Raw genomic sequence first — 19300 nt, 5'->3', positions numbered from 1 at the left:
TGGAATTCCGTCCTTGTTAAAGGCACGCAAGCGGTATGGAGATTAACGTAGCCTCGGCTGGCGAGGTGTTGGTGGAAGGGCTCGCCGTTGTTGGCCTCACAGAGGCGGGCAACGTCACAACTAACGGCCTTGAGGAATGTGCGTCCTCGGCCGACTTGTATGGGAGCTGTGCCGACATATGTCTGAAAGCGTCCGAGAAAAACCCAGGGGGAACCCCAGACAGAACCACCGGTACTGGAATTTGTACCCTGGTACACCCCAGTCTCGACGTGACAAGGGCAGCACGCCGATATTAACGGAGCTCCGTGCTCCATCGACCAATGGGGCTGCGTATCGACCACGGCGAGAAAAGAGACAGTGTGAACAATGCGAACTGTGTAAACAGTGTGACTGGCTACAATCGACGGCAGCACTTCGCCTTGCCGTTGTCGTTCGCCGCCCCCGCCGTGACTGTGCGTGTGAACTTGTGCTCGGAACATGCGACCGAAACAGGACTCACATTCTTGGAGCGACGATATCATTGTTTCGTGTTCTCTTCGATGGAAACAGTTTAGCGACATTGTCATCGTCCATTCCTTTTCCGTCTGATGGCGGTGCTAGCTGTGTCGTTTATCCGGGTTAATTTCCCGCCCTCTGATTTCAAATAAAATAGCCAGTACACTGCAGGGGTACCAATTGTTTTTAATCTCTTGTCTTATTTAATGTGTCTGTATTAACACATATCTGAATACCTGAAGAATACGCAGGTTTGGGGGGGGGGGCCCAACCGCCCCCCTGCCTATTTGCCTATGCCCCCTGTACCTGCGTATTCATCTTGCGCGTTCTCACCGGTTTACTTTCATTCTCCTTTCTGGCTTCTCTACACACACCGTCATGTGGAGTTGACAGTCGCCACGTCACCACGTTCAAATTTGGCGTGAAGTGCTTGCCATATGTTGCAGGATGTAAACCGTGATAATGTCACATCCTGCTCTATTCTCATTGGCTACTTGCCGTCCGAGCCCACTATTAGTCATGCTCATGCAGAGTGAGACTGGCTCCGACTGAGAAGAGAGATCTGCCCTCGCGCGAGGTCAATGAGTCATCGCGGGTAGAATCAGAGTCACCTCTATTTAGTGACTCTAATCGCGGGCAGCCGCGCGGCAGCTCTCCCGCAAGTTGGTCCTCGCCTTTATACTCTTCGACCCTTTTCTTTTCGGAATTCCGTCAGTGGAGACTGGTCTGGACGGACCGCAGCGATGGCTCCCGAGAAGCGCAAGAGATGTCCGATTTGCACAGGGAAAAAAAAAAAAAAAAAGAAGTCCATACGCGGATATCCAAACCACGTGAAGGTACGGGGTTCGCCAGGGTAAACTTCGGGGTTTGTAGCGAAGATCAAAGTAGATGTTAGAGGACGTATTATGCCCCAGTCGGCTATTTTCCAATCGGCTATACCTGCGTTTCAACTCCTTTCCGTCAGGTGGCGACACGGTCGAACGCGGCGTCGCAGAGTACGACTCTGCATTCAGTTGCACTTGTTCACTTGGTTTCTATGTTGTCTGCAACGCCGCGTTCGACCGTTGCGCCATCTGACGAAAGGAGCTGAAACACAGTTATAGCCGATTGGAAATGTTGGGCAGCGGCGTTTTTTTTAATTTTCACGATTTATCTGCAGAGAAACCGACCAAGTGGCAGTATCGACATCACATTTCGGGGCATAATACGTCCTCTAACATTTACTTTAGCTTCCCGACACTGCTTTTATTTGTTTTATCCTCGTTACAAACCCCGAAGTTTATCTCGGCGAGCCCTGTATATGTAGCCTTCAATCGTGGGATAAAGAAGCGCTGAGCATTCACGTCGGAAGGCCCACGACCAACGACGTTCTCGAAAGGCAAATCTCGAAAAGCAAAATCTACAAACTTCTAAGAACAATCCTGAAATGACGTTTTCTAGGAGATGACATTTTGTCTGCTTTTTTTTCTCGAGTAATAAACCTTTTAAACGTACCGCACGCGTCTCCGTACTTGATTAATTGATGTAGAAATTCGCTATCCTGATGATAGAGGGTAGGTACCGTTGCGGAAGTTGTGATGGAGGCTCATGTCAGTGCAAATCTGCATCACTTCCAATTCATCCCGGATACACTTTATCCGGGATGACCTGGAGTGAAATGTCACCATTCTTGAAAGCAATATCAGTAGTATACTAGAAGCCGGGTCGAGAGGTAGAACAATGATGTGAACAGCACCGCCACCAAATGGTAAGGTAGGTACAATGTAGTGGATGACGCAATGGGCCATTTGCATGAGAATGCACAGCGCATGCGCAGCTCTCGTTCTGGCTGAAAACAGCCGGAACCATTACTACGTTCTACTAACCATCACGCTATAGTGCGGCGACATGCAGTACATGGCTCAGGGTAGAACTGCGGAGCTACCATGTCTTCAACCAAGCATTGTATCATGTGACGCAAACATATGATACTCTTCCTGCGTCTCTGGCCGCGATATGAGTCAACCTACGAGCGAACAGTTCCAACGTTTTCTGCATTTTAAGCATTCGCATTGTCCGTTTTATTTTCTTTCACCTCATCCCATTGTCATTCATGTAGTAGTAGTAGTTATTTTCTTGCTTCGCTTTAGCTGTAGTGTTTGGTGCAAGATTTCTGCAGACGGGACCTACGTGACCTTTCTTATTACAGTGGCCAGCTGGGCACAGGTCGTTCAGGTGTCCGCATATCGACAGAACCTGACTCGTCTTTTTGCAAAGGAAGCTCCTCTTTTCCTCGTCTCGCACTCCCGAAACACTAGACGTGGCGCCGTTTGTACTTTCCCTGCTGGCATGTCGTCCCTCAACACCTTCGGTCACGAGCTGTTTTATGACATGTGTCTTGAAGCACCTTTGTCAAAAGCAGGTCCAATCATTCATGGTGAGCATGTAATGTTCAATAGATGTGTCTCACAGGCAACAGAGAAATTTGTATCTAACGGCTTGATCAAGGAATGCACCAAAATTGCAGTGTCAATCAATCAGTGTCTGAAGAGTTTACATAACTCTGCCAAAAACTTACTTGCGGATTTCGACTGTCTATGCACGCAAATGTAGTGCAGAGGGGATGGTGTTCCTCCACATGAGCCATGATCGGCGATGCTGCTGGTAGCGCGTATCCATAGCGGTGTGACTTTGTCGTTGTCCACGAGCCGTCACATCAATCCCCCTTCCGACGGGGAGCGGCGATACTATTGGAGACAACCGCGTCATAACCGTAGGAGGTGAGGGGGGACGATCGAGGACGACATGAGCTACCCAGGACATACATAGCACGGCAGTGGTTGGCGACGCGTCACAAAGTTCTTGAGAGAGTTTGAAGGCGATGAGATGTGCGGCGAAGAGGCGGAGGCGCAGTCGAAGACGTGACCTGGGGCGAAAGCTGGAACAGTCACAAGGAGAGCGAGACTGCGTTAGCCGTAATGAGTGCCAAGACGTCAGCTGGAGAAATCGTACCGTGGCATCGGCTGCCGTGACGTACCGCAACCGGTAGGCGAGCTCGAAGCTCTCATGTCGCGGTCGGTAGGAGAGAGAAGTCACGCCATGTCAACGGACAGATCTGGTATCTGCGATGTGACGTTCACGGAGCAGTGAAGTCTGTTATGTGCTGGTGCGTTGTGTTTCGCAAAATAGCGTGAAATTTGTAGCGCTGAACTTGCCGACTGCAGGAAACCGTCCAGGAACGTGACCAGGTCGAGTTGTGTAGAGGAGCGGGTTTGAAGGGTGTCGAAGCAGGGGTCGGAAGCGAGTCGAGTCGAGACAGGCACAAGAACTGTACCGAGAACAGTACGGGAGCGACGAGCTCGAAAGGTTGTCGCAGTTGATGATTGTCAGGTCATTGAGTGGGCGCAGGGCCTCGTTGGGTTGGAAGGCTTCTAGTGTTAGATACCCGGCAGCATGCCATAGAAGATGCTGCAAAATTTGGGATGGCGGTGGTAGAAGGGCCGAGTTATTCACCGGACTGAGGTGTCCATTGTCGGTGTCACCAAATGCAGAAGAGATGCCGTTCCTCTGCATGAGTCCTGATCGACGATTATGGATTGTCCCAGAGGGTCGGATGTGCTGGGGAGCTTTCGACCCGTGACTTCACTACAGGACGTTGCCGATAGAACCGGAGCTGCCGCTGCTGTTGGCGCGTCTCCGTAGCGGGGTGACTTCGTCGTTATGCACTGACTGCCACAGTAGAAACGATGCCGTCCCGACATTTCCAACGTTGTCAGAGAGAAATACAAGTTCGTGAGGCACTCTTTGAACACGTCGAGCTTTAGCTGCAATGACTTTCTTTTTCTTTTTGAAAATGTCAACACACGGAGTGGCTCCCATGCAGGTTATAACCGTTGCCATTTTCTTGTCTTATTTAAGGTAGTTCAGGACGTGGTACTTCTCTACACGTTCAACATGTGTACCAAGCATCTAGTGTTAATATTAGTGTTAACATCTAGTGTAAACATTTAGTTTCAACATCTAGTGTACTAAATAGGATTCATCTCCCTTCCTCTCTCTCTCTCTCTCGCATGCGCGATTCAGCTCTCCATGTTGTCATCCAGGGCATCATGCCTTCCGATAAGGTGTGCGCTCATCCTAGCAGCAAAATTTGTGCTCACATTTGGCACGTCGATGCTTCGTCATGCGACACATCTGATCAGCGTGACATCTGCGTGATGTACCATTCCCGTTGCCATTTACTGAGTATCGCGGACCAACTGTGACATCAGTACGTATGGAGATCAGGCGCATGCAGAAGGAGAATGCAAATCCTGAACCAAACAAACTGCGTCGTCTACAGCACATGACACACGTTAAGAGGCCATAGCCAAGGGCATCAAGGTCGCATTAGATCCCCTACGAAATCAGCGGAACTACAAAATATTCAAAAGCGCGTCTCTCGCTTCCTCAATTTAATTTGATCTTTATTAACATGTTGATTTAAACGAAAAAAAAAAACAAGAAAAAAAACGAAAAAAAAAAACCCGGAAAAGTGGGATTCCTGGAAACCAGACTCGGCTGTTCCAGACGCCAGGACAAAAGTTACTAAGGAGCACGGAGTAATAAGTGCTAAAGAGGAATATAAAGAGAGCAACACACATCAATAGGTAGGAACTGGGCTGTATTGATTTGCAACAGCGTCGATGCGCTCGTGTTTATAGCTGCTGTTACAGGGTAGAAACATCCCTGGTTTATAAAACAACACAAGATTCCGATTCCTAGGCAGAACCAACATAGTCAGGACGAACCGTCGCGAACTGAAACTTTTTGAGAGACGATAACAATAGTGGTAGGTACTGTTCTGAATATGCTGCTGTATATAGTGCATTGCACAGAACTAGACCACATCTAGGCTGTGAGGCGTTGCATTGAAGATGTAGCGGCCGGTGGACAACGACGAAGATGGCCACGCGCCTGGAGCACCTGCCTCAGTTCTACAGGCACGGCCATGGAGACAGGCTACCGTCATCGCCTCTCCGTGGCATACCATCACCGCCGGTCGGGACTCATGTAGAGGGACAACACATTTGGTGACCCGAAGCCTCCCCGACACCCTCGCCCTCTCCTCCTCTGGGACTCCCAGAGCTTCGGCTCCCGTGCCGGTAGCGGCACCCCAGGTCCTTCACTTCCCCAGCGCCTCTCTTTTCCTCGCACTTCTCGGGCTACCGCATCTGATTACTCATCAGCTGTGATGCTTCGCCACCGTCTGCCGTGCCGTCATCCTGTTCAACCGTGCATGCTAACCACGGTCGCCCTCGCTGCCCTCCTCCAATGAAGTCGCGGACATCATCTGCTTTATCGCCGCTCCGCGTCTGAAGGGGGGAGTGATGTAGCGGCCGGTGGACAACGACGAAGATGGCCACGCGCCTGGAGCACCTGCCTCAGTTCCACCGGCGCGGCCATGGAGATAGGCCACCGTCATCGCCTCTCCGTGGCATACCATCACCGCCGGTCGGGACTCATGTAGAGGGACACCACCTCCTCTACAAAGCTATTACCGACATAGGAACATATATGCGACCGCTCTTGCTCGTTTTCTCACCTTTTTCTGCTCTGTCTAGGACGAGGTGCTAAAATAGACCACCTAGCAAAACTGTATGCATTAACGTTCTCTGAGCAAGAGCGGACATATATGTTCACTTCCTTTTTCTCCTCCTTGGATCCCTGAGACAAATTCGGGAGGTTTCCGCAGTGGCACTTATTATTATATTATTATTATTATTATCATTATTAATTATAGTGCCTTTCATCCCTTCCATTCACTCAAAATCTGGATCTATAAAATCCTCGATTTTAGAACCATTTCAGGTAAATTCTTGCAGTTCACATATCGAAGGTTGTAGGCAATGGAGGTCAGGAATATTACTAAATGCAATTTTAACAGAAAGATTACACGTCGCGAACACAGCGAAGGAAGGTGCCCCAGCTTGTCCTGTTGGAGAAATGCTGAATTTTGCTCTCCAGGAATTTCATTGATGTATTGACTGAATAGATTGTGGGGAAAATCACAGCTGCGTTATTGACAACGCTCTGAATATACAGGGCGAATATACACGTCCAGAAATTATATTTAAAGCGAGCGATAAAATGAAAGAAAGTGGTACTTTTCTGCTTCTTGAGTAAGAAACAGGTACTGCTTCTCTAGTAGCATGTATTTCTTAGTCAAGTAGCTGAAAAGTAGTGCTCGTTTCTCTTTTATCGTTCGCTTTAAATAAAATTTCTGAACACGTTAGAGCAAACACCCTGTACATATACCCTCGTAACAAAATGTTGGACACACCTTCTGGAACGCAAGGATATAAAGCACACTAAAACGAGAAGGACAATTTATTTGCCACAGTCAGCGAAATATGTTTCAAACGTACGATGGTCCTTAAAGCGATGAACTCTGTTACCATGACGAAAAAGGAACCAACAACACAAAAAGAAACAGCAAGAATTTGGGGACCAGGACCGGGATGAATTAGGCTTCCTTTCCTGCTCCATTACGATGGCTCCACAACTCCATCTGTAACAAGATCAGAGGTTAACCTGGCGAAGACATCACAGGACGCGATCTTTCATACATCATAATCCATCATAATCCACTTTTGTGGAAGTTTACTGCGTCAGAACTTTGTCGTGCTAAGGTTGACCGACAACCTTGAGCGTCTGCGTGATTGCGGATATAATTTTTAAAGCCATGTGGCGTCGAGAATAATTGTTTAAACGCACTTGAAATGCATCCTGGCTGGCAGAGTTTAGTGACTTCTAGTGCGTAATGCGGATAATTTTCGACGTGGCCCTTAGGAACTGTCCTACAGCGTCAGACAATAACAAAAAATCGATTTCCGTGCGTACGAGTTGCTTCGATCGCTTTTGTGATCACCCACGAAATAAATTCAGGGTGTTCATTTTTATCCTTTACAGATTTTAAAAAAATTTTAATAAATAATTTAATATATATTTTAATAAAACCTTTAATAAAAAAAGCTGCAAGAACAGCACCAATGTCGTTCTCGCAGATGGGTTATACGGCCAGTCGGACATGCTCTTATGCAAGCACAAGGGAGGAGAGTGTCAATGAGGGACTATCCTTGTTGAAAGCCATTCCACGTTTTAAAAATTCTGAAACACGCACATGCATTAAAATACCCATCCCCCAATTTCAATATGCAAATGAGCCGAAAAAAAAAAAAAAACGCGCCTGAGGAGCGCATCACCCTCGCTGCGACGGAGGCTTATCTGCGCCGGAAAGCGGTTCCGGCCAGCTGAGCGCCACTAGAGGGCACCTACTCCAATCATCTCCATCGCTCCAAATCACGTGACGCTCTGACGTCAAATGAGCGCTGCGCTCCCTGCCTGCCTAGCTGGTCGCCGCGGTTTCGGTTTCGGTTCATTTGCATATCGAAATTCCGGGATGGATATTTTAACGCACGTGCGTGTTTCGGGATTTTTAAAACGTGGAATGGTTTTCAACGAGGATTGTCTCTCATTCTGCTATCGTGCTTACGCCAGAAATCTCCTTATTTAAAGAGTTAATTAACGAATTTTAGTAAATTAGTCATCTCGTAGTTGCATACTTTCTCAGAAAGGATGTCCGCATGGCCGTGGAACTCTACCGCAAAAACGACATTGATGCTGTTCTCATAGCTCAAAAAAAATACCAAGGGATAAAAATAAACCCCCTGTATACCACAAAAGAGAATTCTAATCTCATTAAGAACTAGAAAAAATATACATCTAAAATAATGCATCAAACAGTACTTCGTGTACATTTAGCCACACGACAGTTTGTCAGGTATATATGGTTAGCCGATGAGACCCAGTAGTATTTTTGGAACGTGTCAAATTCAGCATTAGAGCCAATGTTCCATGACAGGCTCGTTTGGTGGCGCTCCGCGGATGTTCAATGGCTATTGGTGTCAATGATGATTGACGACTGCCCGCGTGCCAGTTGTATGACTAGAGACTATAACAGGTACATAAACACATAACTAGGGTTCCGGGTTTTTCCAGAGTTTATTTTTGAGTATATTCGGGGTTTATTATCTTTTTATTTCGCTTTTCTAATTTTTTATCAGAATTCTCGGATGGAACTTGCTGATGGAAGGTCGTGACTGTCCAGAAGAGAGAAATATAAGATACTACCCACCTGACACAGTTCGCTGCAAAACGTCTGCGTCCTGCAGCAGCTACAAACGTACTTAACCCGGGGGTCGCCACAGTTGAGGCACACAGCTGCTCTGAACCGAGAGGCAGCACTCCTTGCTTCGTGGTGACCAGTATCCGCCTGCTGCTCTGAAAACTGACGTTCAATGGAGGTTGCTTGGGGCATCGCCTACGAGAAAAAGGTATGCGGAAAAACCAAGTTGAACTCGAAAAATTCTAGCAACCGTCTCTGATCCCGCATGTATATGTCTAATATTGCACTTCATATATTCAGTACACAAAGCCATACCTGAGAACGCTGGTCTGCTAATAGCGTTTACAAAAAATGCGTCTTCTAAAGCTCACTAGACATTTTCCTGCGGAGGAGGAGACACTTATACCATATGGGAACAGGCACACATCTCACCTTCCCATGAACAGGCGTGCGCGTCGATTTCTACGGCAAGCCGTATTACATTAGTGGGGATCAAGGGAGAGCGCGAACGCGGCTGATAAGCAGTGCCAAATTTTCGCTGAACGATAACCAGTTAAGTCTATCTCGATGTGAGTTGGTCTATCACCATCTCAGTTAGTCTATCTCCACCTCAGTTAGTCTATCTTCACATTGTGCTTCCAATTCTTGCTCAAAAGGAAATTATGAGAAAACCGACCTGTCATTTCAGCAAGTCAAAAATTACCAAGCTAAAAATTTGTAAGTAATTTAGGCACTACGATTTATTCTCTATTGTTCGCTAACCAGATTAAGTCGTACAATACAGTCAAACTCCTTTACAACGAAACTCAGGGGACAGCAAAAAAAAAAAAAAATCGCAGTAAAGGTATTTTCGTTAAAAAGGATGTCCATTATTGGACATATAGGGCTCCAGCGGCACCGCAAAAAAATTTGCTGTAGTGGCATTTTCGTTAAAAAGGTGTTCGCTATAAAGGAGTTTGACTGTAGTGCAAATTCCAAAGCTGTCATGCCAAAGATCGTTTTATTTTCTGCGCAGTTCGAAACGTCCCGAAATTTTGAATCTCTATGTGTAACGAAAGGTAACAGAACGGGTGGTGTATAGGCACAACATTGCACGCTGGAGTAAGCGGTACTGTTGAACGCGGAAGTAGATGGGGCAGTAGAGAGGTTTAGGTGCCAGAAAATTCAGAGGTTGATTCCTATTTAGGCTACGCAAACGTGAAGAGTTCATTAATAGGGGAAATGATGTTCAACACCGCGGTGAGCAGCGTTGAGAGGGTAGCACGAAGCACATATCAACCGTCAAAACGAGAGGCAAAAATACAATTTACCCTCTTCGTCGTGGAATGGTTGACAGCGAACTGGAAAGCGATAAGAAATGTGACACTCGTGTGAGCTTCCTAAATTTCCAGGACGCCGACGCAAGACAAAAGACTACACTCTAAGATATACAGAAACTCTATGAAAGGGATAGACTGGCATTGCGCGCATTCTTTTCTAATTTCATGCTAGCGCCGCGAAGCAACGGTGGTTATGAGCTGCTGAATGAACGCCGTGTTGCATGAATGGAAATCAATGTGTCATGTGGTACCCATAGTGGTACCCACTGCCTACAGAACGGAGGAAACGCACAAAAAACAGTGCTTGAAGCCAAAAGCGGTCAGTTACTATTTACGCGTTTAAAGCATCGAGCCTGTGTGACATGCAAGGTCCTGATTTGAAATGCGTGGGATCATCCAGGATGCTCGCTGCTCTGCAAAGGAGTCGTGGACAACACCTACAAGAGCGGTCGAGTACGAGGACGAGAGTCCATGATCCACAGTATAGGGTATAGCGGAGCAACTTTGAAGGCGGCGGCAAGTTGAAGACAGTTGACACCAGGGTGAGCACAGCCGTTGTCTAGGCTTTGAAGTAACGTGTTGACTTTCTGCACGTGGCTTTTTAGAAAGACGTGAGACGCTGTTTTGCAGATGTGGTCGAGGTAAGAGGGAGCCTTTTTTTTTCTCCCATCTGTAACTTTCGCGAGCATTGACTTTCAATTCGCTTATTTCTACTCCTCGGCTAATAAAATATGACCTCACTGTTATGACGCTGTGTCACTGCCCTGTGTTTTCACGTGCACTACTCGTGGCTGACCGTTCCGCCGGATGGCCCGAACAAAAGACAAAATTTAAACCCGGCATTAATTTTTTTTAGCTCCTCAAGTTACCCTTAGGGTAGGGTAAGTTTATGAAAATATGTGGTCCGGTCATTTTTGGTTCGTACGAAATAAATATGTGGTTTAGCACCACAGTAATTTATGCATTTGGCGATTCAGTTAACAAACTATGGTACAATTTATGCGATTATTCTGACTGCTATTAACAAAATAGAACAACTATCTTCAACACAGCCCACCTTACCCTACCCTTTACAGTATACCCTCTTCAGGGTGTCGCACCAGGAGAGTTTGCCAATCAACTCTACTGCACTAAACCACTCTTTCGATGGTCAAGTGGACGGTTCGGCTGAAGCGTACGATCAGAAGGAAAGTCTGCTACAGAGAACCTTTGGAAAAGGGACTTTTACGTAGCCATGGCAACGGCTGCTGACTTGGAATACCGTAAACACACAGAACATCCCACGTAAAACATAATACACCACAGCTGCCATGAAAAGACACTAAGCTGTAATGATGACTGCACAGCGTTCGACCAAAGTCCCTACAATGGCAATAAACAAACCCAGGAATTTCACCCACAATTAGTATTCCACTTCTGGTACCAAGCCCTGTGGCACCTCTAGTACCAGAACGAGAGGCATCCACATCCACCCTACATTATTACGACATTAGTGCAAACAAAAGACTCCCGTTTTCTGGCAACTTACTTTGGTATCATTCTCTCGGCGAGTCGTGCAGCTGCCAGCAACGTTTTCCCGAATGTTCTGCGCCGTCTTCATCCAGGTGTCCATAGCATTATAGAAGGCACGCGATTGACTAGATGAGTGTCCCGCAGCAACTTGCTTTTCTCGCAGCAGAGTTGCCGTGATATCCATTGGGTCCTTCTCCGTGCTGCCTCGGAGCAGCTGCGCGTACATGTGTAAAGCCCGTCTCTGCAAAACACCCTCAGGTTCTCTCACGTTATCCGGCGAAACACTTGTCTGCACTGCGTAGACGTCCGACGAGGAACGCGCACTCACAATGACGTCCCTGCTGTGTGTATCACTAGTCCTGGGCGCACACTCATCACTGTCACTTGGTACGGAACGCGGTGTATAGGTAAAAGACTGCTTCATGTGAAGCAACGGCGACAGAGAAGGAGCGGTGTGACTTTGCACTGCATTGCAATCCAATAACGCACCGGAAGGGGACGAAATGGATGCCGACGATCCACGATGCACGTCGTTTTGCGTAGCGGGCACGCCGTATCCAGCGGCTGCGTCCGGCGATGTACGCTGGCTCCACCAACGGAACGACGCTGGAAGTTCGTAAGCTGCATGCGAAGCAGTCGAGTCCTGATGATGTCGCTTCGGCGATTTTGGCGAAGCATTCGCACCCGCTGCCAGATCTGGAATCCAGAACGGCCCCGCAAGCGGTATGATGTGCGGATGTCTGTCTTCGGCGCTGACACAGGACGGCTGTTTCGGTGCGATCTTGCGAAAAGTTTGGAACGCCGAGTCTTTACTCGCAGTCTGACTGGAAGAGTAAGTGTCGGAAAAGGCAGCGCGGTGCTGAGCGGCCCGGAAGTTCCTCTCGGACGCCGTCAAACCAGAGAGAGCCGCAGCCTTGGCCACTATGTCCGGCACGTCGGTGTGGAAGGCGGATGCCACTGGAGCAGTGCCTCTACAGGTCCTGGGGGGCGAAAATATGGACGGATACTTGCATTCCAGCTGCTTCAGCGCTTCTTCTTTGGCAAGACGAAGGTTCCTGATACAGCCAAGCTCTTTTTCCTTGTAATTTGCGAGTATCGTCAAGTGATGTATCTGCTTTTTAAGCTCCATTATCTTGCTCTCCAGAGTGCTCATCCCATGTCGATTTTCGGGGAAAGTCATGGGTGGCACCGAGACGGACGCCTTAGCACACTGCCTCGCTGGTCCCGTAACGGACTGTTGCTGCTTCGAGTCGAGCTGTGCGGGGTGCCCCGATATTGGTGCGTCGGATAAAACGTGGTTCTTTGGATAGAGTTCTTGCACGGTTTCCATCTCCGACCTTAAGCTTCGGACGTCGATAATTATCGGCAGTGGGTATCCCGGCTCAGCGATTTTATCGCTCTTTATGGGGTCCAGGAGTAACCTCTGAAGGATCGATTCCGGGATGCCCTCTTTAATGGATTCGGCGGCCGGATCCTTCGGTTGGTCTTCCTTCGTGTCGACTGTCTGGGCAGGTCTGGGCTCGGTTTGCGGACGATCGGAACGTTTGTGCGAATAATTTATGGGCACGTCGTCGTCACTGGTGGAAACGTACCGCGACTTGCTGCTGTCCTCTGCGGTGGCAACTTGGGGATGGACAGTTCCTACTGGAACGTCCGATTTCGGCTTCGGAAGAGTGTCATCTGGTAAACATAAATAAATAATGGGCCACATAACTCTGCGCCATCTTTCGATGGTGATTTTGGGACATATTAAATGACATGGAATATCGAAATATCGAGAAGGGTTAAAACAGGGCGGTTCGGTATAGTTCACGTAGCTAAAACCTCCCAGCGTCGGGGGAGCTAAAAATGGATAGCACAACACTGTCTGTCTCGCAGTCCTTTTTTCGCTACTCGACATTGGGAGATTGTAGCGATTTTAAAACATGATCTTAAAAATAGAATTCACAGTGCTCCAGTGAAGACGAAGGGCAAAGGATATGTGCATTAACGTATCTCGCATTCATTGAGAGGCATATGAAATGTATTTATTTTGTTGATTTTAAAATGTGAATTTTTTAAAAATTTACACATCTTACAGTGGCCCAAGATTCCGGGCGTCAAAAGCTTTGGTACGAGGCTCCTACACCTCAGGGATGGCATAACGCGGTTGAAGATTCCATTTAATTCGCGTACACGTGTGCTCAATCATATCCTTCCAATCACCAAACAAAGTTAACATGTGCGATCTGGTGTTAGAATGCATCGTGTAAAAATGAATAGGTATTGGTGATTCAAGAATATATAACGTAAGCACGTTTGTTTTGCACGAACACTTCGATGTAGGTATCCCTCGCCTAATTTTACGCTTCTCCCGCCTGCTAATCCAGGAGCACGTGAGCCTCGAGGAAGCACAGAGCTAACCATATAATAAGGATCACAGCTTACCTTTCACAGAAAGGTTCAACGGCAGCTCAGTTGAGGTATCCATGGCAGCGGAGTGACCTGAGGACTCTGACTGCGGTTCTTCTTTGATGTCCGCAGTGCATGACACCTGAGGGTCATCTGGATCAACCACTATAGGAGATTCAGCGCTGGAACCAAGACGGTCGCCATTCTCATTTCCAATGTTTTCGGGAGGGAGACTTGGTCTGCAATCCTGCGCGTTGTCTTCCCCTGCCACGTGCTGGCAGCCCTCCTCCATTATCTCGTCCTCATGGGATTTGCTCTTCTCGTGTTCTCTGCTATCCTCGTAATCGTTGCTGTTGTCGGAGATAACGTGAACGTAGTCTTCTTTATGGACCTCTTCGCGCTCGACGGCCTCCGAACACTCCGGGGTGACCTCGTGTCCTGGAAGCCCACGTGGGAAATCGGTTTCGTATGGCACACTCTCCGTTGGACAAGGCGCTGCGACGTCTCCTGGATGCTTCTCTTCTGCTGCAATTCGATCGTCCGCCGTAAGCTCTTCCACGTTCTGGCCCTCCCGAACGTCCGCAAGGCCCTCTGGACGAACACCTTCTGTCGCCTCGGTCACCGCAGCTACATCATCGGGTTTGTCTTCCCGCGAAACATTCTCGGGAACGTCCGAGGGGCTACTAGAGTGGTCTCTGACTTCCACTTCCTGTTCCGTAGCGCCATTTGTAGAAGAGCTCCCAGCGTCTTCCTGACCTTCTTCGATAGGCTCGTTAAGGCTTTCTATTTCCGTACCTTCGGAACACTCCTCGTCTATGGCCGTAGTTCCCTTGTCTCCCTCGCCGGTCGTTTCTGATATTGGTGAGGCGATTGGACAGCTACAGTGAAAGAAATACGAGAAAAGTTGAGCCACCAGGATCAGAAACAAATTATTCCCTGACAGTGTACTTTAGAAATATGGAAGAACTAATAAAAATCTGCTGGTTAAGCCGCATTTACTGGAAAGCTGTTTAAAAAACAACAAAAAAATAGAGCTTCACCGCGTGGCACGCTCATGTTCGACCAGCACTGAGCATGATATCGTGCTCTGTAGGAAAGCATACATCACCGTAAAGATAAGTAATAAGCTCGCACCTTTCCCAATTCATTTCTCATGCACCCGGCGGGAGACAAAAGGAACGAATAAATTACGTATATCCGCTGTACGACCCGACAAAACGCCCATCACTCGTCTCATGCTCCATCGAATGTAAATAATGCATATCCCTCTTGTATCATGAAGTGTAGCAATGTATGTATCGCCCCTCATAGCCTCATAGCTCATAAATTGTAAATATTGTTTTGAGGCGCTGTCCATGTACTGACCGTTCCACGTCGTATTAAAGTTTCCTACAACAAGACGTCTTGTCTCTAATGTCGCCTTGTAGGATAAAATGACACTTCAACTCGATGCAGTACTGTACATGTAAAGCTAACTTGCAGAGGCACGACCGACAATTAGGAAGGACAAAAGTTTTAAGCCTCACTAACGCCCAATAAATGATCTAAAGGACGGAAGTTAACGAAACTTAGCGATTCCCAGGCGCAGGAATCGCATCCACAACTCTGGTTACCGGTCGTGTAGATGTTACAATTACATTATACGTCGATGTCACGCTTTCGTCAACATAAGGCGGCCTCGTTCAAAAGGCACAGCGACATATACCGGCCAGACTTTCTCTTGGATTTTCTTCCCTACACGCTCACATAAAATCCATTGACGAATAAACCGCACGTACACAGTGGCAATGTCACTCAGGAAAACGTCGATGTCTTCGAGGCTGCGACTTCCATTTTCTCTCTCTTCCTGTTTCCGTGCTCCATGCTACATACCGAGATCTTGACATACTTTCGTGTCCGAAAATCCCGGGATTTTACGAGGCCATATCCGGGGATTTTGAGATAATGAATTTTCGGATTTCCTGACAACGAATGCTCGGTAGTACGTGTAAAAAGGAGAGGACAAGTATAGCTTAGCGACCTTCGTTTGCTGGAGTCTCTTTCGTGAAAAAATATCCGTTACAATTCGAAACCGCGCCTAATGTGTCGCCTACGACACATGACAAACATGCTATATAGCTGTTGAGCCAAGTCACTAAAAAGCCCCATAGATGAAAACAGACATTCCTACGAAATTACAAAGATTATTTGGATCTGTGACACTACACCAAATACAGTGAAGCCTCGTTAATATGACCCCCGATAATCTGACATACGCGCTTTACGGCCATACTCCTGGGGAACAATGCAGTGAAACCTCTGCAAATATCCCCCGTTAATATGACAATTCCGCATTACGACCAAAAATTTCGGGAACGACCATGGTCATAATAACGAGGGTTCACTGTACTCTATTGCTGAATAGTGCAGATATTTATCTTTTTTTGTTCTCCTGATGTTCACGAATATTTTGATTTCAGAGTGAAAACAGAATCAGATGACAGGCCATGTGACTGGCAGACAGCCGCAGGAGCAATACGTAGCAGACGACACTCGCGAGGCGCTATATGCGCATGCTCGCCGTTGAGGGCGGCTTTTGGCTCGGCCTCTCGCAGAAAGAGCCAACAAAGTGCTCTTGGGGGCGAGCGAACTGCTCCGTAGTGCATCATCCGAACACGTGGCTCTTTCTCTGACCGCACCACCCGAATTTACCGCTCGGGTTCGGGGCAGAAGAAAAGTGCCCCAAATGCATCACCCAAAATCGTCTTTAGTTCGATCAGTGTACAGATGATGCGTCGAGATAAGTAATCAGAATGCGCCTATCGGACAGCGCTGCGCACGGTGCTGCCCGCTGTCGAATAGAGGCGTTCCCTGAACACAATACAATATACAATATATGTAGTCACAATATGAAGAGAAAGAGAGAGAGAGAGAGAGGACGAGAGAAGAGCAAAACACACCAATAGGCAGGAAACGCGTATTTGCAATAGCGCGGATGTGCAAGGAAAGATGCAACGTCGGGACAGTTGCACAAAATTCCCCTCCCACGAATTACGCTTACAAGTCCATACATCCTGGCACTGGGGAAAACGGCTCAGGGTTGCGAATCTATTACGGCGAATTCCGTTGGCCATTTTCCAAGAGCATATAGTGTAGTATGCATGTGTATAGGTTAAGTGTAGAAACGGACGCAACCCTGCTCAACCGCAACCCAACCCAACCCAACCTAACCTAACCTAACCAATGGAACGGACGCATGTCTCAATAATGCGACTAGGGCAACAAACACACTCGAGGCAATGTAAGATTACCTGGAATTCGCCATTAGTTAAGCAAGGGGACCGCCAGATTGCCACACGTTCGGTTAGTGAAGCTTCCCAACAGGAAGGTCTAAAAAAACATGTACAACGCACATTTGATAAAAACAGAACATCCACGAGCGATTAACAAATTCCTATGTTGTGATGTTCAAAACGTCGTGCTTATGTCTAAACGCTCTTACGGATAAACGTCCGGTCTCGCACACGGCTGTGTGGACACAATCTAAGCGTCTTTTGTTCCTCCTCAGTGGAGAATGCGTATTTCACTGATCGATTCGGAGCAAATTCGCGTGTTTCCAAAGCTTCCATTCCAAGTCGCGCGTCAGGCGTGTACGTGGTAGCGAGGCCTCGTCTTCTCGAGACGTCGCTTCAAATGGATATACTGTAAAAGAGGTTAATTTCGCGATGTTAAAGGTACTGTAAAGCAGCAGGCAAGCTGTTAATATTGGCAGCGGCATTTGAAAGCTTATGCCGAAAGAAACCCACAGTGCAAATTTTATGTGCGACAGAGAATTCTAAATATTTTTTAATCACTTCCGAAATTGGTGGTGAAAGGACGTGGTGCGACGCCTGGTGGGAAACGATCGCCTATTCGTGGAGCAAAAGTGTTACATGTCCCCAACCCTCTATCGGCTAAGTGGGCTAACTAGCCGGCTTCATGAAGTTTGTTCAAAAGAGGTAGTTGCTGTCTCTCAAAATGCAAGAACATTGGTACATCGTGTAAATGAGTAACAACCTGCCAGCAGAATCGACAACAACTTTATTTCAGCAGAATCATCATGAAAACCACCTACGCAAAAATGCACCACGTCCGGCAAGCCGGTGTGGTGATGGTAGCGGTCCACAGATGTCGCTGTACGCTCCATTGTTATTAGCATGTTTATGTCAGCTGCCCTACATGGCGGGAACTGCGGAGTTCGTGTCGGGTCTTAGGCACGGAGTTGCCCGTAATATTGAAACAATTAAAAAAAAAAAACTATGAAGTGGATTTAAACGAAATTTGTGGCGTTCATGTACTGAGCACCCAGGCTGTCAAATGAGCCAGCAGTTTAAAATGGTATGCCTGCTGCTTTACAGTACCTTTAACAGTTCGCGAACTCGTGTTGAAGCGCATTTCTGAAATTTTTAACGGGACCTTCATTTCGCGAATTTGTGTGGAAGCGCGTTGCGGGAAAATTTCGCAGACCCTTAATTTTGCACGTTTGAACTCAAATTCCGTGATAATGACATACAGGCTGTGACGTCAAAAGCAGACGACCTTAGCCACTCTCGGGCTAGCTTGGTGCAACCTTGGAGTGAGCGAAGGATTAAGTGACGTCAGACCGCTTGCAGGGGGTGTGTCTGACGACCGCTCGACGCTTTTTTACGGGTGAACCGCGCCCGTGTTGGATGCAATATGGCAAACCTGATGTATATTTCAGATAACAGTACTGCATGCAAGCCGTTCTCCGCTGAGACCGTTTGACACAGAAAAGAAAAGGAAAGGAAACACATGTGACATCTGCGAAGTACTGTTAAAATAACTTTCGCTTCCCGCAGGAGTAATTTTTAGTCTCATATGGAATCATGCTACACTCCTGGCAGCAGTGCAACTTTTATGCTTGCCGACAATAAGAGCAAACGATGTTAGAGAGATCGAAGTGGGAGAGATTTTACATTGGAGTTGAGTATCCTTTATTTTATTTTCTTACTGCTGTGCGGGTTGCTCCTGCAAGCAGCTCTTATCCAACGAGTGTGGACATTAGTAGCAAAGATTGCTCGCTGCTGCCAACGCAGAGTGATTCCCGACAGAGGAAAATCAATAACTTACATAACGTGCATGGCACGTTTACATTGGCGCACTTCACTTGCGTTGTATTCACTTTCCCTTTTCCTGACCGAGCCATGCTAATCACCCAGGGCAACAATAGCAGACGAGAACAGAGAAAAATGAATCATATCAGGTTTAATGACGCATATCAATTGGAAGTGCATACGGTTATCACAGATTTTGACAACTCCAAACAGAAGGGCATCGTGGTAAGCACACAGAAATTAGGGAGGTTCACTTAAGGTTCATTTCTCACCTAAAGCTATATGTACACGTAGTGATTAGACGTTTGCATTTCTTCAATGAGTGGCCATAATGGGTCCATGGC

General features: G+C 47.4%; 1 protein-coding gene across 9 annotated transcripts in view; it reads right to left on the bottom strand.

Moving 5' to 3' along the window:
• Positions 1-6825: 6825 nt before the first annotated feature.
• LOC135370301 (uncharacterized) overlaps positions 6826-19300 on the bottom strand; it is a 181730-nt gene continuing 169255 nt past the window's right edge. For all 9 annotated transcript variants that reach the window (XM_064604016.1, XM_064604015.1, XM_064604020.1 and 6 more), the window contains 4 exons: positions 13900-14741; positions 11489-13152; positions 8651-8836; positions 6826-7024 (listed from right to left, as the gene is read on the bottom strand). In XM_064604016.1, coding sequence (XP_064460086.1) covers positions 6980-7024; positions 8651-8836; positions 11489-13152; positions 13900-14741 — 2737 coding nt within the window. In that variant the 3' untranslated portion in view covers positions 6826-6979. The remainder of the gene's footprint in view (positions 7025-8650; positions 8837-11488; positions 13153-13899; positions 14742-19300) is intronic.

The sequence above is a fragment of the Ornithodoros turicata genome, chromosome 10 (genome assembly GCF_037126465.1).
Source record: "Ornithodoros turicata isolate Travis chromosome 10, ASM3712646v1, whole genome shotgun sequence".
Lineage (NCBI taxonomy): Eukaryota > Metazoa > Arthropoda > Arachnida > Ixodida > Argasidae > Ornithodoros > Ornithodoros turicata.
Note: the sequence above shows the minus strand (reverse complement) of the source record. Positions and strands in the feature narration are given on the sequence as shown.